Genomic DNA, 20834 nt, shown 5'->3' with positions numbered 1-20834 from the left:
CACCCAGCTATTACATTCCAATTTACCAATATAATTCACATTATACCAAGTGCTGGGATTATAGGCATGTTGTACACCCAGTTTTCTTTTACTTCTCTTGCCACGACTGCCTTGCTTGTCTCCACATGGCCTTTAGTGTCCCTTAGGTGTTAGTTCAACTCCCAGAGGAACTCCATGATGATCAGATCTTGGACGACATTGAGTGTTCAGAGGAAATTTTTATTTTCCTTCAGTAAGCTCATGAAACCATTATGTTTCTCACCAAGAACATGGATATTACTTTTTTATTACATGTTTATTTACTTGTTTAGTTAATTAGTGTGTGTGTGTGTGTGTGTGTGTGTGTGTGTGTGTGTAGAGAGAGAGAGAGAGGGAGAGAGAGAGAGAGAGAGAGAGAGAGAGAGAGAGAGAGAGAGAGAATACATGCTCCATAGCACTTCTGTACTTCTGTGCAGGTCAGAAGACAACTGTGAGAGTTGATTCTCTCCTGTTATCTAGATCCCAGAGACTGAACTAAGCCCATCAAGTCTGGCAGTGTCCGTTTTTCGCTCCAGCTTAGACATGACTTGTGCTGCCTCTTTGGTTTGGATACCTTTTCAACATCTGAGTGGTGCTTTGGAGCTCAGATCGTGCTCCCTCTCCCATGATACCTTCATAGCTTTATCCAGCCCAGTGACAGCACTCACTCAGGGCTGTGGTCACAGCACTCACTCAGGGCTGTGGCTACAGTTTGATGGGAAAGTGGTTGACTAGAGTGCACGGGGCCTTAGGCTCAATCCCCAGCATTAGAAAGAAGAATATTCCCATTTATCCATTCTTCTGTATTGTATGTCTGTTTGTTTTTAGTTCAGGCAGTATCGCTATTTCCTACAAATTCGTTAACTTCATTTCAAGGTGCGGGGTGAACGGAGGCTGCTGCAGTAGTCTGAAAGATGACTCAAGGTGCTCCCAATCTCTGGTTCCTGGCAGAAACAAAAGAAATTTCTTACTGGAGAAAAATATCCCAAGTCTTGGCCCTGTGATTCCTATAGATAAAGATCACTAGTATATTGCCTCAGATCATGAGTCATTAGACACACAAGGAATTAATTAATTATAACTGAGAGTCAGCAGAAACAAAAATATATATCTGTAAGGCTATATAATTAGAATCTAAACATCAAACAAGCCAGGCACGTTAGCCCTTACCTGTTACCCTAATACCCAGGAGGCACAGGCAGCTGGGAGGCCAGCCTGGTCTACATAGTGATGCCTGGCTTCAAAACTATATAAGTTTAGGGGTTGGGGATTTAGCTCAGTGGTAGAGCACTTACCTAGGAAGCGCAAGGCCCTGGGTTCGGTCCCCAGCTCCAAAAAAAAAAAAAAAAAAGAAGAACCAAAAAAAAAAAAAAAACTATATAAGTTTAAAACATCTCTCTGTGTGTGGTATTTGTATATTATGTGTGCCTGTGAATTGCATGTGTGTGATGTGTAAATGTGAGTGTGTGCGCCCATGGGTGCTCGGAGGGAGGGCAGAGGAAAGGATTGGGTGCTCCTGACTTTAAAACAAGACAAAGAAGAACAGAAACACATAGTTGACAAAGGACTCACACAGAGAATATAAAAATCACTCCTCTGTGATTAGAACGAGAGCAGCCCACTAGAAAGTAGAGGTGAGGGGGCAGACAAACGGACAGACTCTTCACCTTAAACAATGTGTGGCTGGGAAAAATGCATTCGAAGATTCCAGGGCAGCTTTTGGGACTCAACACTCATCCTCCACCTTTGAGTCGTTCTGATTTCGGCTGCTGTATTGTGTGCTCCAGGCTAGCCGGAGAATCTTGGCAAGTCTCCTTCCTGCCTCAGTTTCCCATCTCCCCAATAGAGTGTTGGGATTACAGATGAATGTCACAGCATCCAGATGTTTGTTTTTTTTTTGTTTTGTTTTGTTTTTTTGTTTTTTCTTTTCTTTTTTTCGGAGCTGGGGGCCGAACCTTGTTTTTTTTTAAACAATGGCTCTCTCTATGCTGGCTCTCTATGTAGCCCTGGCTGGCTTGGAACTCACAAAAATCCGTGTCAGGCTAAATGTCCATCTTTTTCACGTGGGTTCTAGGGGTAAAAGTCAGGTGATGGGGGGGGGCTTGCCGGCTCCATTACCTGCTAAGCCACCTCCCAGGGCCTCACAGAGATAGTTACTTTTTTTGGAATTTATTTCTGTGGTTCTGGCAATTAATCTTAGGGCTTTGCGCGTGTTAGGAAAGTGTTCTATCACTGAGCAGCATCTCCAAACCATCGGATCGGTTTTTGTTGACACCAGTGGTGTCTGGAGACACAGACAGTGTTTCTCTGTAGCTCAGGCTGACCTGGAACTCACTACGTGGTCACTATTGGCGCCAACTCGAATCCTTCTGTGTTAGCCTCCTGAGTGCTGGGATTACAGGACTGAACCATCACATTCAATTAATGTATTGCTTTTTAAAAAAGATTTATTTAATGTATACAGGACCTAGATATACATATATGACCTATGTGCCAGAAGAAAGCACATTATAAATGGTTATGAGCCACCATGTAGTTGCTGGGAATTGAACTCAAGACCTCTTAACTGCTGAGCCATCTCTCTAGCTCAATGTATTTTTAAATCTAACACCTGAAAAACATATTTGGTTTGTTTTTATTTGTTGGCGTTTTTTTTTTTCTTTTTTCTTTTTCTTTTTTTTTTTTTTTTTTTCGGGGCTGGGGATCGAACCCAGGACCTTGCGCTTCCTAAGCAAGTGCTCTACCACTGAGCCAAATCCCCAACCCCTTGTTTTTAAAACACTTTTATTCATGTGTAGTTGGCATTCAAGACATGGATGATATTTGAAGTAGTTAATTCGGCATGTTTTGATGGGTGTGTATCCAGGAAGTCTTCAGTGCCATCAAGATAATGAAAGTAACTGTCATCCCTACCTGTTTCCTATGTCTCTTCCCGATCACTTCCTTATTTATCTTCTTGTATTTCCTAAAACTTTATATAAACAGATTCACACAGTATGTTCTGTCTGTCTTCATTCACTCAGCATAATTACTTTTCAGTTTTAAATTGTTTTTTGATTATTTATTTAATGTATATAAGTATACTGTAGCACCAGAAGAGGGCATCTGATCCCATTGCAAATGGTTGTGAGCCACCATGTGGTTGCTGGGAATTGAACTCAGGACCTCTGGAAGAGCAGCCAGTGCTTTTAACCACTGAGCCGCCTCTCCAGCCTCCAAGTTTTAAATTTTCATTACTCTAAATTATGTGTAGCCTGGTGTGGTGGTGCAGACCTTTAATTCCCACACTCAGGAGGAAAAGGCAGGTGTACCTCTGGAGTTCCCAGACAATCTGTTCTACACAGTGAGTTCCAGGTCAGGCAACATTACATATTCAGAATCTAAAATACGTGTATGGGGGCGTTACTTCTTGTGGGTGCAGCTGCCTGCAGAGGCTAGAGGCACTGGGTCCCCTTGGAGCTACATAGTGAATCTCCAGGCTAACTTGAGCTATCTAGTAAGACCGTGGCTTTTTTTTTTTTTTTTTTTTCTGAGACAGGATTTCCCTGTGTAGTCCTGGCTATCCTGTAGATGTCTAGCCTTGAACTCAGAGATCCACCTGCCTCTGCCTCCCTAGTGCTGGGATCAAAGGTGTGCACCACTGTCACCCGGGGAAGCCTTGAGTGTTTTACCTGCACGAGAGCATGATTGGTACCCACTTGGGTCAGAAGACAGTGTTGGATTCCCTGAGATGTGAATTATCGATGAATGTGGGTCCTGGGAATTGAACCACTCTGAGATAGCTCAGCTCTTAATCACTGAGCTATCTCACCAATGAGCCTTAAGGGGAAAAAGGTAGTATATCAGTATCATTTTAGCCCCAGTAAAGTGTTACTATCGATATAAACAACACTGTGAGTTATTCATTTTGTTTTGTTTTATTTATGACGGTGTCTCACTCTGTAGCCTGGACTGGTCTGGAACTTACTAAAAAGCCCAGGCTAGCCTCAAACTCAAAACGACCTTCCTCTCCCAGCCTCGTCAATATTTAGATTATAATTTTGGTTCACCATTCTGGGCTTCATAGGTAATACCTAAAAGCATCATATGAAATTAAGAGTTGGAAGTATGGCTCAGTGGTAGAGTGTCTTCCTGGTGAGCATTAAGGACCCAGGTTCAATTCCCTAGCTCCCCCTCAAAAACAAAACAAAATATGTGAATTGAATTTGCTGAAAGCAAATATTAGTACCAATGTAACAGTATTTAATTTTTAACATTTATTTATGTATTTGTGTATGCACAGAGATTATAGACCAAGTTGAAGTTCTTTTTCTCCTTGTTCTATGTGGGTCCTGGGGATTGAACCCAGATCATGGGACTTGGCATCAAGCACCTTTACCTGCTGATCCAGCTCACTGGACCCACAACTTTAAATATAAGATAGCTATGTTTCCCTTTGGTTGGAGAGATGGCTCAGGGGTTAAGAGCACTGTCTGCTCTTCCAGAGGTCCTGAGTTCAATTCCCAGCAACCACATGATGACTCATAACCATCTGTAATGGGATCAGATGCCCTCATCCGGTGTCTGAAGACAGTGACAGTGTACTCACATACATAAGTTAAATAAATAAATCTTTAAAAAAAAAGAGAGAGAGAGAGAGAGAGACAGCTATGAGCAGGCAAAAATGATCTATATGTTTCTTTCTTTCTTGTGTTGTTTTGGGACAAGATTGCAGCCACCTGCTACCACATTCAGTTTATGCAGGGCTGGGATCAAGCCCGGAACCTAGGAAATACTAGGCAGTACTCCACCAACGGAGGTACAGCCCCAGCCCCTCTATTTGTCCCGGAAGAGTATTTATTTAATTTAAATTTGTATTTATTTTTACGTATACAGGTGTTTTATGTACACATCTGTATACCACATGGATGTCCTGTGCCCTGAGGAACCAGAAGAGAGGGACTGGAGCTACAAAGAGTTGTGGGGCAGCATATGGCTGCTGAGAATGGAAGTTGGGTCCTCTCAACGAACAGTCAATGCTCTGAACTGCTGAGCCATCTCTCCAGCCTAATATTCTTAGCTTTAAAATCATGTGTATACACGTGGGTTTGTACACCTGAGCATGCAGAAGAGGGCTGTGGGTGCCGGGAACTGAACTCAAGTGCTCTGTAAAAGCAGCACATGTTTATAACCACTAAGTCATCTCCCCAGCAGCTTAAAATCCATATTTAAGATTTATTTATTTATATATTATTAAGATTAAAAAAAATGTGTGTACACTGTTGCTGTCTTCAGACACTCCAGAAGAGGGCATCAGACCCCATTACAGATGGTTGTGAGCCACCATGTGGCTGCTGGGAATTGAACTCAGGACCTCTGGAAGAGCAGTCAGGGCTCTTAACCTCTGAGCCATCTCTCCAAGCCCCTAAAATACATTTTTTAATTGCAGGTTTTTATTTTAAAATTTATGCGTATGGGAGTCTTGTCTTTATGTATATGTGTGGATCAGTTGGGTGCCTATGGAGGATTAAACTATATATTTAAAGAGGGCTGGAGAGAGGGCTCAGAGGTTAAGAGCACTGGTTGGTTGCTCTTGCAGAGGACTTGGGTTCAACCTGCAGGGCCCTCGTGGTGGCTCCTGACCATCTGTAACTTCACAGGCGTGTCTGTGGCAGTGCTGGTGTATAGACGCATATGGAGGAAATACATCCACTCACATAAAATTTCTAAAAAATTTTAAAGGAATCAAAACCAAGTACTACACAACAAAAAATTACCAGTGCTATTTTAAAAGCAGGGAATAATGGCAGACCGTCTACGGAAATCATCAGATCAGATTGCGCTGACAGATTGCTTTACAACTAACACACATTGCACCTACTATGTGCCTACACTGTTCTGGGACTTAAACCAGGATGAGGTTTCCAACCCTGCAGAGCCCACAGTGCATCAAACATGACAGACATAGAGGGAACAAGTAAGAGCGTGTCTAGTTGGCAGACAAGAGAAGCGGTAAGAAATCATACATGTAGAGCTGCCGTGGGATTTTCCTACCGATGCTGGAACATCCCCGTGTTTCCCAATATGGAGAGGTGAGGGAATGACAGCTGCTGTGTTCGTGCCTGCATTCTTCCTTGGGACAGGAGGCAGATCAGATATCTAAGCCTGGAAGCTTCCTCTCTGGGACCCCACAAGAAAAGTGTGAAAGAATGGCCCTCCTTGGAGCATTCTTCAGGAGCCCAGCTGTAGGCCAAAGCGACGGCTTACGCCTTCCACGCTAGTCCTAGGGAGGTAAAAGCAGGCAGATCTCTGCGAGTTCATGCTTGGGCGGCATAACCTCAAAAACGTGGGTTTGGGCTGGAGAGATGGCTCAACACTTAAGAGCACTTGCTGCTCTTCAGAGAGTATAGTTCCCAGTACCCACTCCAGTGGTTCGCACCCACTTTTAACTCCAGTTTCAGGGGACCCAGCACTCTTCTGGCCTCTGTGGGCACTGACATACATTCATGTAGGTACACAGACATAGGCTACTGGGGGCTGTTATAGAAGTGCCTCACTTCTAGGACCAGAGCTGATGTCATCGGGTAACAGCACCAACGCTCTATCCTGGCTCCATCCCAAAGCTTCCTGTGCCTTTTAGCTTCCTTTCCAGGGATACAAAATGCCCATTAGAGCCTCTCTCCTAAAGGCAGTGTCTGTGTCCTGATTAACTTGCTACCTACAGTCCCATACCTGGGCAGAGGAACTACAAGGATTTGGGGAAGAACAGCATGTGGGACAAGGCGAGGAGAAGGAGAGCTAGGGAGAGTGGGGAAGACTGTCAAGACTGTAAAGAAAGGCAAGCGGAAGGAAGGTTAACCTAAAGGCTCACCTGTCCTACAAATGGGAGGAGCTCAGCCTGGGCGTCCGCCACTAAGTGCCACCAGGGAATTCGATTGTTCAGGACCAGTTTCCAGGACCCGCCCTCCACAGCCTGGGGTCCCGCCCTTCTTAGGATTTATTGCCCGTCACTTGGGCGGCCCCCGCAGCTGCCTCTTCCGCTTTCGCCAGGTGAGAGTCCACACCTAGCAGGGGCGCCCGGGGCTGGAACCAGCGGGCTCCCTTTGGGGTGCGTCGTTGGATCCCTTTCTCCGGATCCTTCTCTTCCCTGTCAGGATTTCTTCTTGGCTGCTTTCTCCCGCTGCTCCCTTCCTATCTTTGGTGCAACGTAAGGCTTTTCTGGGCTTGAACTTTCTTCTGCTCTCAGTTCTCAGGCCGCCTAGGGTGGCTAGCTCTCGCGCCCGCCTACCCCCACCTCCGATCTAGGACTTCCTCGTGGTTTAACTACAGAGGGATCAGGGACAGGTGCGTAAAAGAGAGTCTTTGGGCAGGCAGCCCGAACTCAGAGGCCGAGAGCCTTATTTAATAACGGCTGGTGGAATTGTTTGGTAGCCGGCTTAGGCAGAATGACGCAGGAGAGCACCTGGGCTCTGTACCTGGAACTGAGCTCAGGTGGGTGTGGGAGGACCACACACCTAACAGTCTAGGTGGTTTTGCGAACAGTCTGTAAGCTTGGCTCCCGTCTTAGCCTTCACTTACCAGCCCAGCCCAGATACCTATTTCATTTTCAATGTTACTGTCTGGGGTATTTAAGAAGCCATGACCATGGGCATTCCTGGGGTGGGGTGGTATAGTGTGTCCTCATTGTGTGTTTTTGTTTATGTGATCCTTGGTGTTTCAGGTATGTGTGGTGATCTAGGTATCTTTGATTTGTGGAGACAGAGAAGTGCGTCTCAAGTACACCTGAGTGAGGGCCTGTTGTAGTATGACTGCGTTTCGTGACAGTATAGGGGAATATCTTGGACTTGAGGCGACATGTATCCGATTGTCTCAGGCATGTTTTGTAGCCTATCTGAAGGTCTCAGTGTCTCTCTCTCTCTCTCTCTCTCTCTCTCTCTCTCTCTCTCTCTCTGTGTGTGTGTGTGTGTGTGTGTGTATGAGTGGGAGGCAGTGTGCCTTACATACCTATGTTCCTGAGGTATGCTGTGTTTGCATATCAGGACATTTCTAGGAAGGCAAAACGTCTCATATGAAGAGGGGAGATGTTTTGGTTGTATACAAGAGTGCAAAGGTGTAGCTGGGAACTAGATGGGCATAGTATTTGAACGTCAGGAGTTCAGGGACAGTAGGCTACAGTGTTAAAGCAGTGGTTCTCAACCTTTGGGTCAGGACCCCTTTGACAAACCACTGTCTCTAAAAATGTTTACATTATAATTCTTAACTAACAAAATTACAGTTGTGGAGTAGCTATGAAAATAATTTTATGGTTGGGGGTCACCACAATATGAAGAACTGTATTAAAGGGTCACAGCATTAGGAAGGTTGACAGCCACTGCTCTAGTGTTAGGACATAGCTGGTTTGGTAGACCGGACAGGCAGTATTCTGAAATCTCAAGTGTATGGGGAGCAGATTTCTCAGAGTTAGGGATGGGAGTAGGCAACCAGGGATATACATGTATGTGGGATAGGCATCCGGAGGAATACATGTACGAGGAATACATGTACGTGGCTGGCTGAGTTCCTCACTGTCTCATCTCTGTCTTTCCTTGCATACCTGGGTGTTTCTGCTGTGTTGAGGGTGGCAGCTGAGATTCTGTCTCTGTCTTTGGTGCCTGCCCTAGGCTATCCATTTAAAGCAGACTGCCGTCCTCCGGAGAGGTCTAACCCCAGACATGCTCCCCGAAGCCAGTTCCCTGTGGCTCCTTCGGCTGCTCCGGGACGTCCAGCTGGCCCAGTTCTACCGGCCCATCCTTGAGGAACTCAACGTCACTCGGCCAGAACATTTTGACTTTGTAAGGCCTGAGGACCTGGACAACCTTGGCATGGGCAGGCCTGGTGAGGAACCCCTGCCTTCCAGCCCCTTAGCTTCCCTGCCTTCCAGCCCCATAGCGTCCCTGCCTACCAGATGTTGGCCCTGCTCCTTCCCACCCCTGCTTCAGGCTTGACTGTGGGTTCTCTGTCTCACACCACACCTACACCACCCTCAACCTCTACTTCTGATCTTCCTCAGCCCAACGAAGACTTACTGAAGCCCTGAAGAGGTACCGTTCGGGGGTCAAGTCTAAGAACTGGGTGTACAAGGTATGTGCTGTGGTGGTAGTTGAGGGCTTGTCCAGGGTGGCCTTTGAGGGATGATAGGCTGAGTGGCTGGGAGTGTTAATCAGGGTTCCCTACACCTGAATTCCTACTCCTATTCTAGATACTTGGGGGTTTTGCTCCTGAACAGAAGGAGATCCCTCCACACTCAGACAGTCTTCCACACCTCCATGAGCCAGAGGGGGGACTCAAGTGTCTGATTCCAGAGGGTGCTGTGTGCAGAGGGGAACTGCTGGGTTCAGGCTGCTTTGGTGTTGTACATCAAGGGCTATGGACACTACCCGGTGGTCAAAGTGTGAGTGTCTAAGGGTCTTTCTTTCCTTCCTTCCTTCCTTCTTTCTTTCTTCCTTCCTTCCCTCCTTTCTTTCTCCCTTTCTTTCTTCACTTTACATTTGACCGAAGCTCTCCCCCATTTGCAGTTCTACCCTCAAGGGGCTTACTTAATCTAAATTACCTAAGCTCTCTTTATCCTCCGTGCCCTCTGCTCTGGGTGCTTAGTGATGCTTCCCCCCATCCCCCCACCTCCAGATCCCAGTGGCTGTCAAGTCCCTCCGTGTGGGTCCCGAGGGTCCGATGGGCACAGAACTGGGAGACTTCCTGCGGGAAGTGTCTGTCATGATGAAACTGGAGCACCCACATGTGCTGCGCCTGCATGGCCTCGTACTGGGCCAGCCTCTACAGATGGTGAGTCTAAGAACACTGCTTTCCTCATAGCCCCAGGGTTGGTATGCAGCAAGAAATACCAGTGGGGCCAGACTTGGGCTTACATGGCTCTCTGTTCCTGCAGGTGATGGAACTTGCGCCACTGGGTTCCCTGCATGCGCGCCTGACTGCCCCAGCACCGATGCCCCCACTGCCTGTAGCCCTACTGTGCCTTTTTCTGCGTCAGTTGGCAGGAGCCATGGCGTACTTGGGGTCCTGTGGGTTAGTGCACAGGGATCTTGCTACCCGTAACCTCCTGCTAGCCTCACCTCGGAAGATCAAGGTGGCTGATTTTGGACTGGTGCGGCCACTGGGCGGCGCCCGAGGTCGCTACGTTATGGGTGGGCCCCGTCCCATCCCCTATGCCTGGTGAGGGGGGGTACTCTGATGGTCCGGTTTGAGGCTGGGTTGGGAAATCAGGGTTGAGCAGGGCTAGAGAGCAGCAGCCAGCTTGGAACTAGAGGGGGAGAGGAGCTAGTGTGTGCTGGGGAGAGGGGAGTGGTTTTTACTCTTCAACAGAAGGTAGGTAGGACAGAGGTGCCATCAGGTCAAGAGGCACAGAAAGGATTTTTGAGGATAATAAAAGGGGGTGGGATCGAGGGAGTGGGTGCACAATAGAAGGAAGGTGAGCTGGGCCTAGACCTAGCCACTTTTTTTTTTTTTTTTTTTTTTAGCTGCTGCACCCACCTGCCTTGAGCTAGCCACTTTTAACTTCCGTTTTTCTCAGGTGCGCTCCTGAGAGCCTACGCCAGGGAGCCTTCTCGGCTGCCTCCGACGTGTGGATGTTTGGCGTGACACTCTGGGAAATGTTTTCTGGAGGCGAGGAACCCTGGGCAGGTGTTCCACCATATCTCATCCTACAGCGGCTGGAGAAGGACCGAGCCAGGCTGCCAAAGCCTGCCCTCTGTTCCAGGGCCCTCTACTCCCTTGCCTTGCGTTGCTGGGCCCCTCATCCTGCAGACCGGCCTACCTTTTCCAACCTGGAAGGACTGCTTCAAGAGGTGAGAATCTCCAACTCCCCAGATACACATAGCCTTTCTTCCCTTTATTCTCTCACCCAGAGTTTCATGCATAAGACAAACACGTCTTGATGCCTGGGCTGGAACCTGGAAGTTGGCTCAGAGCCAGATTCAGTCACTTCCTGCAGGAAATGCAGAGCCCTGAGGGCGGGAGGTAGTGGCTGCAAAGATGTAGCTGGAAGAGGTGGTATTTGCTTCTTGGCCACAAACGAGGTACAAGAAAGAGAGTAGTGGAGTTTCACCAGTGTCTGACAAGAAAAATTAAATAAATAAAAAGAAGAAAAGAAAGGGGCTGGAGAGATGGCTCAGCAGTTAAGAGCACCGCCTAGGGCTGGAGAGATGGCTCAGTGGTTAAGAGCACTGACTGCTCTTCCAGAGGTTCTGAGTTCAAATCCCAGCAACCACATGGTGGCTCACAACCATCTGTAGTGAGATCTGATGCCCTCTTCTGGTGTGTCTGAAGACAGCTACAGTGTACTTTATATATAATAAATAAATAATTAAAAAAAAAAGGGCTGGAGAGGTGGCTCAGAGGTTAAGAGCACTCACTGCTCCTCCAGAGGTCCTGAGTTCAAATCCCAGCACCCACATGGTGGCTCACAACCATCTGTAATGGGGATCTGATGTCCTCTTCTGGTGGGTCTGAAGGCAGCTACAGTGTACTCACTCACATTAAATAAACGAATCTTTAAAAAAAAATAAATAGGGGCTGGGGATTTAGCTCAGTGGTAGAGCGCTTACCTAGGAAGCGCAAGGCCCTGGGTTCGGTCCCCAGCTCCGAAAAAAAGAACCAAAAATAAATAAATAAATAAATAAATCTTTAAAAAGAGAAAAGAAGGGGTTGGGGATTTGGCTCAGTGGCAGAGCGCTTGCCTAGGAAGCGCAAGGCCCTGGGTGCGGTCCCCAGCTCCGGAAAAAAAAGAACCAAAAAAAAAAAAAAAAAAAAGAGAAAAGAAAGAAAAGCTTCTGCCTGGGAGGGGAAGGGGAAGCAATAGGGTTGCAGATTCAAACAGGACTTTGTCAGGGAGAGTTTAGAACACTTGACTGGTGTGATAGCCGTGAAGAACCTGACAGGTATCCTGGGCCACCCATTATTTTGTCCTTGTTTAACAGCACCAGGAGGTAATTACTTTTTTTTTTTTTTTTGGAGCTGGGTACTGAACACAGGGCCTTGCGCTTGCTACGCAAGCTCTCTACCACTGAGCTAAATCCCCAACCCCTAGGTAATTACTGTTAATCTCTATTGTACGGATGGGGCACTTCAGAGCCGAGAGGTCAGTGACTTATCTAGAGTCACCAGTAAGTGAGGTGTTGAAAGCAGCACTATCCAGGTGACTCCAGAGCCTGGCGCTCAATCAGTCTATCTACTGGTAAAGCACTTCAGTCTTCACTCCAAGGGCAACTGGGAGCTGTGGAAGGGCATGGATCAGAGTAGTTATTTCAGTCTAGCTGGGTCTGAGAGCAGTAAGACAGATGATACTGACAGTGGCTGGGAGGCAGGAGCCAGAGAAAGAGTTCCATGTCAAGAGTTGAGGCAGGGGTTAGGGATTTAGCTCAGTGGTAGAGCGCTTGCCTAGCAAGCACAAGGCCCTGGGTTCGGTCCTCAGCTCCAGAAGAAAAAAAAAAAAAAAAAAAAAAAAAACAACAACAACAAAAAAGAGAGTTGAGGCAGTGGGCCTGGGGAGGAGTGGAAATACCCTGAGGGGTGTGGGAGGTAGACCTGGTGGGCTTGGGTGTGGAATAAAGTGAGCAGGGTGCGTCTCGCTTGGTCCCCTTAAACAGAGACAAGATTCTCCTTTTTGGTTTCTTGTATCCCATGTCCAGCATGGCATGGAGTCCAGGTCAGCAACCCCACCCCACTTTGGGTTGCAATGGGGAGGGAGGGTTGGGCACGTGGAAGGCATAGATGGTGTGTATTTATTTGGTAAAGAGGAAGGTCCTTTCTTATTACCCTTATGACTTAGGCCAAAAGCCCAGCCACCCCTTTCTTCTCTCTACAGGCTTGGCTCTCTGAGGGGCGCTGTGTGAGGGAGGTCACAGAGCCAGGTGCTTTGCGGATGGAGCCCGGTGACCCCATCACTATCATTGAGGGCAGGTGACAACCTCATGTCCCCTAAGCATCCCCAGGGGAGGTGTCCTCCCAGTCTTCTTGAGTCCTGGTCCCTTTGTTTTTCTCTAGCTCCTTGAATGTTGGTCTTGTGGGTCTTTTCGTTTTCCCACTGCGCCCTGCACTCCGGCGCAGTCCCACCCTCCCTGCTGGAGCACTGCCTGGCCTACAGTGCCCTTTTTGTGTTGGAGAGAAAAAGGCTTCCCTTCCTCCAGGCAGATGTGGCCACAGACACAGCTTGATGAGCTGAATGTGGCCCGAGACCAGCCACCATTCTCCCTGACCCCGTTCCCTCACCAACTCCTCTTCCCACAGCCCAGACACCACAACCTGGAAGGGACAGAATGGTCGCACCCTCAAAGTGGGCAACTTTCCGGCTTCAGCAGTGACACTAGCAGACTTGGGGGGATCCCCAGTCACCCATCCAGTCCACAGAGGTTCCCCTGCCCGTGGAGAGAAATACAGAGGGGGCACAGATGGGTGAGGTCACGGAACAGTTGGGTTGGAGGGACTGGCCAAATAGCATAACTTCTCTGGAAGGAAATTTGGGAACAGGGTGGAGGAGTGAGAATGGACTGGCCCCCAGCTGGAGCCTCCCCAGTGGGTCATGTGTGGGACCCATGTTTTTTGGAAGGAGGCCATGATGTGGGTGAATAGTAGAGAATGAACTAGATCACTTTCTGACAGGGACAGGGAGAAGGCAGTGTTACAAGACCTACCCCCGGCACGGAACCAGAGAAGGAAGGTGCCCCTGCAGAGGATGAAAGGTGTGTGTGGTGGCACCCAGGGTCTCTGGAACAACTTTCCAATTCCCGTTTCCAACTCTGAATCCATACCTTTGCGTATATGATTTCCTTCTACCACATACCACCTTTGGACAGATTGTTTATTTGTTTTGGTTTTCTGAGACATGGTTTCTCTGTGTAGCCCTGGCTGTCCTAAACTCGTTCTTGTAGTCCAGGATGGACTTGAACTGGGAGATCTGCCTGCCTCTGCCTTCCAGAGAGATGGGATTAAAGGGGTGCATTATCTCCTCCTGGCACACTTTAAGATCTTAAGATTAGAGGTCCTCCTGCTTTTCCCACTGGACAGCATCTCCTGGCTCTGGCCCTCAAATACTGTTCTTTGAGCCCCTAGCTGTCTTGATTCTGTTTGCATACCTTCCTTCTGTCCCACCTAACACAGACACCTGAGGACAAGGCCCTCAGCTTACCTAAATAACCTTGCAAAACCACACAGCTCGGTGCAGACCGACAAGAGAACAGGAAGGTGGGCCTCCTAAGTCATTTCTTTCTCAAATCTGAAGGCATTTCCAAGAGTCTGGAGTCAGTTCTGTCCCTGGGCCCTAGACCCGCAGGAGGTGGTTCAAGCCCTCCAGAACTTCGACGAGGATGTACTAGAGCTTGGCCTCAAGGACTCGCAGACCTCCCTCCACGCCCACCAGACCTGCCTCCACGCCCACCCATCATCTGCTCCTCTCAGCCCATCCAGCCCCACAGAGTCCGGCCCAAAAGAGAACCCTTACATAATCACTGCACTGGAGCGCCTGGGTCCAGCAAAGTCACTATCCCCCCTGGAGGTCCCTTATCAGACTCGGAGTGGCAGAGGAAGATTGTAGAGGTGAGCATTCACTGAAATGACTTGATGTTCAAAGGGCCCATAGGTTGGGACAAGGGCTAAACAAAGATTTGTCCCCTACAGGTAGAGCTGAGTGTGCATGGCGTCACCTACCAGGAGTGCCAAATGGCACTCAGAACCACGGGGGGAGATGTGGCTTCTGCTATCCGGAACCTCAAGGTAAAGCTGGCCCAGACTTCCGCAGGTTCCCCAGTCGCCTGGTTGGCCCACTAGTGGTCAGCTGTCCTCCCTCTTGCTCACACAGGTAGACCAGCTCTTCCACCTCAGTAACCGGTCCAGAGCAGATTGTCGTCGCATTCTGGAGCATCACCACTGGGACCTGTCAGCAGCCAGTCGCTACGTCCTGGCCCGGTCCTGAACTCTGCATCCTTGGGGATGGATCCCAGCATGGAGTACCTGGTCCACTTAGGGCTTGGCCTTGTGGGACTAAACAGAACATGAGGTCCTGACGAGGCATACTAAGGGAGATGTACCTCCTGTGAGGAGGTACAGGAAGTGTGCGGGACACCTGGGGTCAGGCCCTGGTTAGTGCTTCCTCCACACCCTGCTCCTTGGCATCTGAGGGACTGAGCCGGATCAAGTCCACTCTGCTGACTACATTCCCAGTTGAATAGGACTTGAAAGAAAAAGCTTCGGAGGAAGTCTTCTACTCACCACAGACAAGGATCAAGTAGCAATCCCGGATCACGGGATAACCGTCAGAACTGTTATTAGCTACCTCCCTAGACTCTGTGGGGCACTCATCTTAGATACTGACTTGTGGACTGTGGCCCAAACTGCTTTGGTTTGGCCCAGAATCACCATGGGTGTTGAAAACTAACTTTTTGGACTCAAGAACTTTTTTTTTCTTTAATCCAAATAGTATAGATTGTACGTTGGCCAACTCTAGCCTAGCAGGCGCCACTCCCTTTGTTATCCCATGTCCACCCCCTCCCGTCACAGCTGTCTTCTACTGTTTAAAAAGTTGCAAAGTTGGGGCTGGGGATTTAGCTCAGTGGTAGAGCGCTTACCTAGGAAGCGCAAGGCCCTGGGTGCGGTCCCCGGCTCCGAAAAAAAGAACCAAAAAAAAAAAAAAAAAAAAGTTGCAAAGTTTATATGAGTACAACATACAAAGACACAGCCTCCTTCCTACAGTAGGGGAAGGAAGGGGTTGACAGTTAAATAAGGCACAGGAAGCTGCAGAAAGCACCAGCAGGGCCCAGGGGTTAGGGGTTGGCACTGGGTCCCAACCCTACAGCTATTAGTGGGGAGGCAGGGATCCCCTCAGAGTGCCACCGTCTGAAGCTAAACTAATTGGCTAAAGTGCTAGAAGGTAAGGGTGGTATCTGCCATCTTTGGTGCCGCTTGCCTTTTACCCACAAGCCCTGCTGTAAAACTTGAGTCCTGGATTCCAGAGGCCCCCTCCTGTGCAGAGGCCCTGGAGGAAGGCTGGAAGGAGTGGGCAGGGAAATTTAAAAGCTAATGTGTGCATAGGGACTGCTGGGAGATGGTAAACACAAGGAAGAATGGGTCTCACACATGCTCCTCTGCAGGGCCACAGGTGAAGGAGGGAAGGGATGGGACACAATGGCTCCCAACCACTCAGTCACCCTTGTCGGTCCACTGCAGTGTATGCCAAGGAAGGCTTTGCTTCAGGAGGGAAAGTCCAGGGCAGGTGACCATCTTAAACTCTGGTTCAGCTGATGGTCTCCTCATCCTGAGGTGGCTTCTAACTGGTGATGGCAGAGGGTCCAGCACCTCCTCGCTTCTCGAAGAACATATAATCCTGAGGAAAGGTTACCGTCAATGAGAGATCTGGCTGGGTCTGTGTCAACCAGCTATTACAACTTAGCTCTGGGCCTGCGACTCGCCACACGCGTCCCTAACCTAGTCAGGGTCCAGGAACTGAACAGAGCATCTAATAAGAAGGGAAGGGCAGGGGTAGCCGACTCACAATGAGGAACGTGGCTCCCAGCAGCACCGCCTTCACTCTCACATCTAGATCTACTGGGAACTGGAGGCCAAAGTCATCCGCATCTGTGAGGGCTTCTCGGAGCAGCCCTCCCCACTGCTTGCTGATGCGGCCCACACTTCGAGATTCATCCTTTGTCTTCACCTGGTGGGAGGGAAGAAGGACCCAACTGGGGAAGAGGCCGCCAATCTCACTTGCCTCCTGTCCCACTCTATAGGTGCATGTATGAGTCATGTAGGCTATGCTCAGGGAATCTTCACAATAGCGTTGGGTTTCCATATGACAGCAGGGGAAATAGAGATACCCTAGGTTACATAGGTACACGATAGAGATCAGAATTTAGATTCAGATCTGCTGCCTTCCAAAGACCACACATAACTGCATGTCGGTGAGGAGTTGCTAAGCTTCCTCTGCTCATCAGAATTCCTGACACCAATGGTTGGTGCCCTATGCAAAGCAACCTAGCAGAGAGGGCAAAGGGAGATGCCACGAATCTCCACAAAAGTGTGATTCTTAATTTGCAAAGGACTGGGAGAATCCTTCCCAGCACTGCAGGTGAGCCACACCTCGAGACTATGGAATCCTCACTGACAGGCCGGCAGACAGCCTCTGAGGACTGTGGCTCTCACTGGCCTCTTGGAGCTCAGCAATAACAAGCCATGGAAAACTGAGTGGTATCTCGGTGACTTCCTGGTCCAGTGACTAGAACTGAAGTAATTTCCTTCTACATCCTGTTCATCCTCGTCCTGCCTCATCCTGCAGCTGTAGGGAACTTCCTGCAGCCCAGTTCCAGGCTCCACAAAGTCTAGGGCCGACAACTCCGCAGCTCCCAGAGTGTGGCTCAAATATGGACCATTCAAGATTGAGTTCAAGGGACACTGACTCCCTGAGAGCCCTGTAACACACACACTCCCACCAGAGATCACACAATTATCTCCTCTCCAACCGGTTCTCAGCACAGAAACTGCCTCTGACTACCAAGGTGACTCACTCTTTTAAAGGCAACCTTAGGTGAAGAACCTCTACTGGAGGAAACTTGTTGTTTCTCCCTTATCAGAATGGGAAATCATCCCTTAAAGAGCTCAAGGATCAGAGCAGCACCGCTGCCTTCGAAGAGCCAGAGCTCCTCACCTGAGTTCCCCTGGCTCTGGGTTGGTGAGAGGAAAGCCTTCGTGAAAAGGACATCACCTGGACTTCAGGTTGGATGGGTCCTTTGGACTTCTAGGCTTGCAGGACAAGCCAAGGGTTAAATTATGAAAGGGCCTATGCTTACAGATAGGCACAGGGCTACCTGGGTCCAGCCCATGACAAACTTAAGCAGTGAAAGGCTGGGAAATGAGACTCCTCCACTTTAGGTCCAGGCTGGCCTCAGATGCTCCCCTAGGCCCTTGCTGGGCGGTAGGGAACACTTCAGCCTTGGACTGAAGAAGAAGAAGAAATGTTTTGGTTTCAGACAGGATCTTTCTATATAGTCTTGACTGTCCTGGAACTCACTAAGTAGATGTGAATTCAGAGATCTGCCTGCCTCTGCCTCTTGAGTGCTGAGATCAAAAGTGTGCGCTGTCATGAGGGGTTTTTTTGGTGTGCTTTTATAGGCTCACATTATTGGGTGGAAGAAAACTCAAAACGTAGCAGGGGTCACAAGAGATCGGGAATGGTAGGATTAAGGGTCTTGACCTTAAGCCATCCATTAGCATGGAGGCTATTGCCTCCCCCCCCCCCCCCCATTACATTGATTGATGGGTTGGTTGACTGTATGCACCACGGCGTGTGTGTGGAGAGGACAGTCTGCAGGAGTTGATTGTCTTCTTCCACCGTGTGGGACTCATGGCTACAGCCATCTCATCGGCCCCCATCTTGGTTTGTGAAGAGTCTAGAAACCAACCCCCCCCCCAATTTATAATACCTCAAAGTTGGTGTCCGTCCCACAGCCACAAGTGCAGCAAGGCCCTACGACTCGTAGAACAGGTTGGCGATCTGCATCCAGGATGGAAAACTTGGGAATGAAGGGGTGCCAGGTCTGTAGCACATGGCCAATGGTGGTGCCAGGTGGGGCCTGGACTTCCATCTGGAAAGGGAAGCAGACAGGTCCACTGCCAAGCCACGGTACCTTGGCCAGCGCCCTATATTGCTGCTTGCTGTCTTCTGACTGATCAGACACTCGACCGCCCCGACTCCTCCTAAAGCCACAACTCTTTCTGGGCCGCTTACCACACTGCCCACCGACCACCACAAAACCTGTCATGCCCACCTCCTGAAGACCACAAGGACAGCAGCTGCAGCCGCAGTGAAGTGGGCGGAGGAGGCGGAGCACCTCGCGGTCCCCGGGGTCCGCTAGGCGGATACGAAGCGGCCGGCGGGCACCACAGCACAGCCGGGCACAGCAGTTGCTCTCCTCAGCTGCCTGACCCAGTTGCTGTCCGGTCCCGGAGCGAAGTTCATACCTATTACAGGTCTCCCAGCCTAGGAACGCTGTGAAGGGGAACACGCTGAGGCTCAGGGGCCTCACCTGCCCAGAAACTCACCACTGTCACAAACATCATGAAGCCCAACTTAATTCCACCTCCTACTCACTTTCCACTCGCTCAGCCTTCTGATGAATCAAGATTTGATCAATCTGTAAAGTGTTAAGAGCAGCGTTGACCTCATTCCTCACCTCGAACATCAGTCCTCCTCCCAGCCATCCTCTCTCCCACTCACCTGCACTAGGAATTCCAGGCCAGAAGGCACCCCTGGCAATGGCACGAAGGGACCAGGAGGCCCTGGGACCACCGGGCCTGGCGAGGGGAAGAGAGAGAAGCCAGGCGCAGGGGCAGGCCCCTGGGTGGGCACTGGAGCCTGTCCGGGTCCAGGATGCAGCGCCGCCGCCTCTGGATACCCAGCTGGCACGGGGTAGGGAGGTGGGGGCGAAGGGGCATAACCTTTGGGGGGCAAGTAGCCTGCAGGGGAGCAGGGGTAGATTAGAAAGTTACCTGTGTCCTTATCCTCTTTCTCAGCCCAAGGACCAGGAGCACCCGCGGAAAACGTAAGAAGAGGCAGAGAATGATGGGGCGGGGGGGGGGGGGGGCAGGGCGGTGGTTTCCCAGGAGGAAGGGAGGGCCCCACGCAGCCAGTCTGAGCACATTCCTGGAGAATGTGTTCGACACCCGGCACCCAAGTTCGTGAGGGGGGATAACGGAGACCCCAACCTAGAGCCAACGTACCTGCCATGGGAAAGGGGAAGGGTGTCTTGGGCTGTCGGCGTAGGGGAGGCTTAGTTCTGGAGTGGGGACAAGCTTGGGAACAGCCAGACAGGCACAGAAACAAAGACGGACAAGCAGAGGCGAAGAGGCAGCTGCGCCCAGCACCGGCCCAGGGTCTCTTGGGAGGCACCTATGAAATCGAAAGTGTCAGCGGGCGGGGCGGGTTACCCAGGACCCTGAATTTCCTTAGGGGCCCCAGGACCGCCCCCTCCCTTTGTTCTCCCATTTCTTTTTGCGGAGATGGCTGTGGGCAGACGGCAGAGCAGTTGAACCTGAGGTCAAACAGATGACCTGACCCTGAGGAAAGTCTCCTTAACCCCTTTATGGTCCGGGCGCTCACCTGAAGCCCCCAGAATAAGAAAGCCGGGGGGGGGGGGCCACGCACTCCCGGGCTCACAGGCGCTGGTGGAGGCGGGCCCAGATCTGACCCCACCCCCGGGTCGCCTAAGTCCCACCCCCAATCCGGGCGGGGCGACTGCGCAGAAAGCAGGCGCTTCTCCTCCCCCGGGGCCGCGGACCTTGGACCTTGTGCGCCTCGTTCGCCCTGGTCCCGCCCCTTCCGCTCCGACTGCAGAGGCGTGGAGACCTGGGCTGTCGGAGGGTGATTGCGGCCCTATCCCCAGCAACAAGACCCTCGCCTTTTCAGCGGGTGGCGGTTCTGCCTCCCCACCGCGTGGCTGCTCCGGACCCCGGGATCCTCCTCCCAAGGGCGGGTCGGGCCTCGCTGACGCAGCGGAACACTATTCACACTCCCTCATTGCCTTCCAGAGTTGGCTTGGCAGTCTTCTATCTCAGGGCGACCTCGCTGTGTTCTCTCCCTGTCACAGCGTTGACCCACTCAGTCACCTCTCAGTTCAGGCGCGCCCATTACACGCGTGACAGGCTTTCAAACGGTATCAGTAATGAATGTGCATGAGGTAAGGCTCAGGGAAAAACACTTGAACAGAACAGGCCCCTCCATTCCTCTGCATGGTGGCAAAGCTTGGAATCCCAGCATTTGGGAAAGGAGAGGCAGGAGAATAATTACAAGTATGAGGTCAGTC

At 50.2% G+C, this 20834-nt stretch overlaps 2 protein-coding genes and 1 long non-coding RNA gene across 30 annotated transcripts; 1 reads left to right on the top strand and 2 right to left on the bottom strand.

The window, feature by feature from the left end:
* Positions 1 to 276: 276 nt before the first annotated feature.
* On the bottom strand, positions 277 to 6967 carry LOC148002936 (uncharacterized). The gene is made up of 2 exons (XR_015631764.1): positions 6869 to 6967; positions 277 to 962 (listed from the first exon to the last, which is right to left on the bottom strand). It is a non-coding gene; the product is annotated as an uncharacterized LOC148002936 (long non-coding RNA).
* Positions 6968 to 7021: 54 nt separating this feature from the next.
* Tnk1 (tyrosine kinase, non-receptor, 1) lies at positions 7022 to 15638 on the top strand. Of its 28 annotated transcripts, none has more exons than XR_015630578.1 (14): positions 7050 to 7341; positions 7718 to 7870; positions 8658 to 8871; positions 9047 to 9117; positions 9236 to 9427; positions 9661 to 9816; positions 9920 to 10203; positions 10562 to 10835; positions 12854 to 12944; positions 13276 to 13440; positions 13648 to 13727; positions 14267 to 14580; positions 14662 to 14757; positions 14843 to 15638. XR_015630578.1 is itself a non-coding variant. In XM_087571890.1 (14 exons), exons 2-14 carry the CDS (start codon positions 7802 to 7804, stop codon positions 14954 to 14956), a joined length of 2124 nt encoding a protein of 707 aa, XP_087428016.1. In that variant the 5' UTR covers positions 7050 to 7204; positions 7718 to 7801; the 3' UTR covers positions 14957 to 15638.
* A 37-nt stretch (positions 15639 to 15675) lies between these two features.
* Plscr3 (phospholipid scramblase 3) lies at positions 15676 to 20194 on the bottom strand. Its single transcript, NM_001012139.2, is given in 8 exon segments — positions 15676 to 16363; positions 16532 to 16693; positions 18456 to 18617; positions 18801 to 19021; positions 19124 to 19166; positions 19250 to 19488; positions 19753 to 19921; positions 20132 to 20194. Coding segments are annotated over 7 exon segments (891 nt in total). The 5' UTR covers positions 19760 to 19921; positions 20132 to 20194; the 3' UTR covers positions 15676 to 16306.
* Positions 20195 to 20834: the final 640 nt, after the last annotated feature.

This window comes from Rattus norvegicus, chromosome 10 (assembly GCF_021556685.1).
Source record: "Rattus norvegicus strain SHRSP/BbbUtx chromosome 10, alternate assembly SHRSP_T2T, whole genome shotgun sequence".
Lineage (NCBI taxonomy): Eukaryota > Metazoa > Chordata > Mammalia > Rodentia > Muridae > Rattus > Rattus norvegicus.
The sequence above is the reverse complement of the archived record's forward strand: the minus strand, read 5'-3'. Positions and strand labels throughout refer to the sequence as shown.

Excerpts from the sequence above, each read along its gene's own strand:
- Tnk1 (XM_087571890.1), top strand. The coding sequence starts at position 7,802 with ATGACTGCGTTTCGTGACAGTATAGGGGAATATCTTGGACTTGAGGCG. Across the intron at positions 7,871-8,657 it reads CATGTATCCGATTGTCTCAG|GCTATCCATTTAAAGCAGAC; the intron begins GCATGTTTTGTA and ends TGCCTGCCCTAG. Across the intron at positions 13,441-13,647 it reads TACAGAGGGGGCACAGATGG|GGACAGGGAGAAGGCAGTGT; the intron begins GTGAGGTCACGG and ends ACTTTCTGACAG.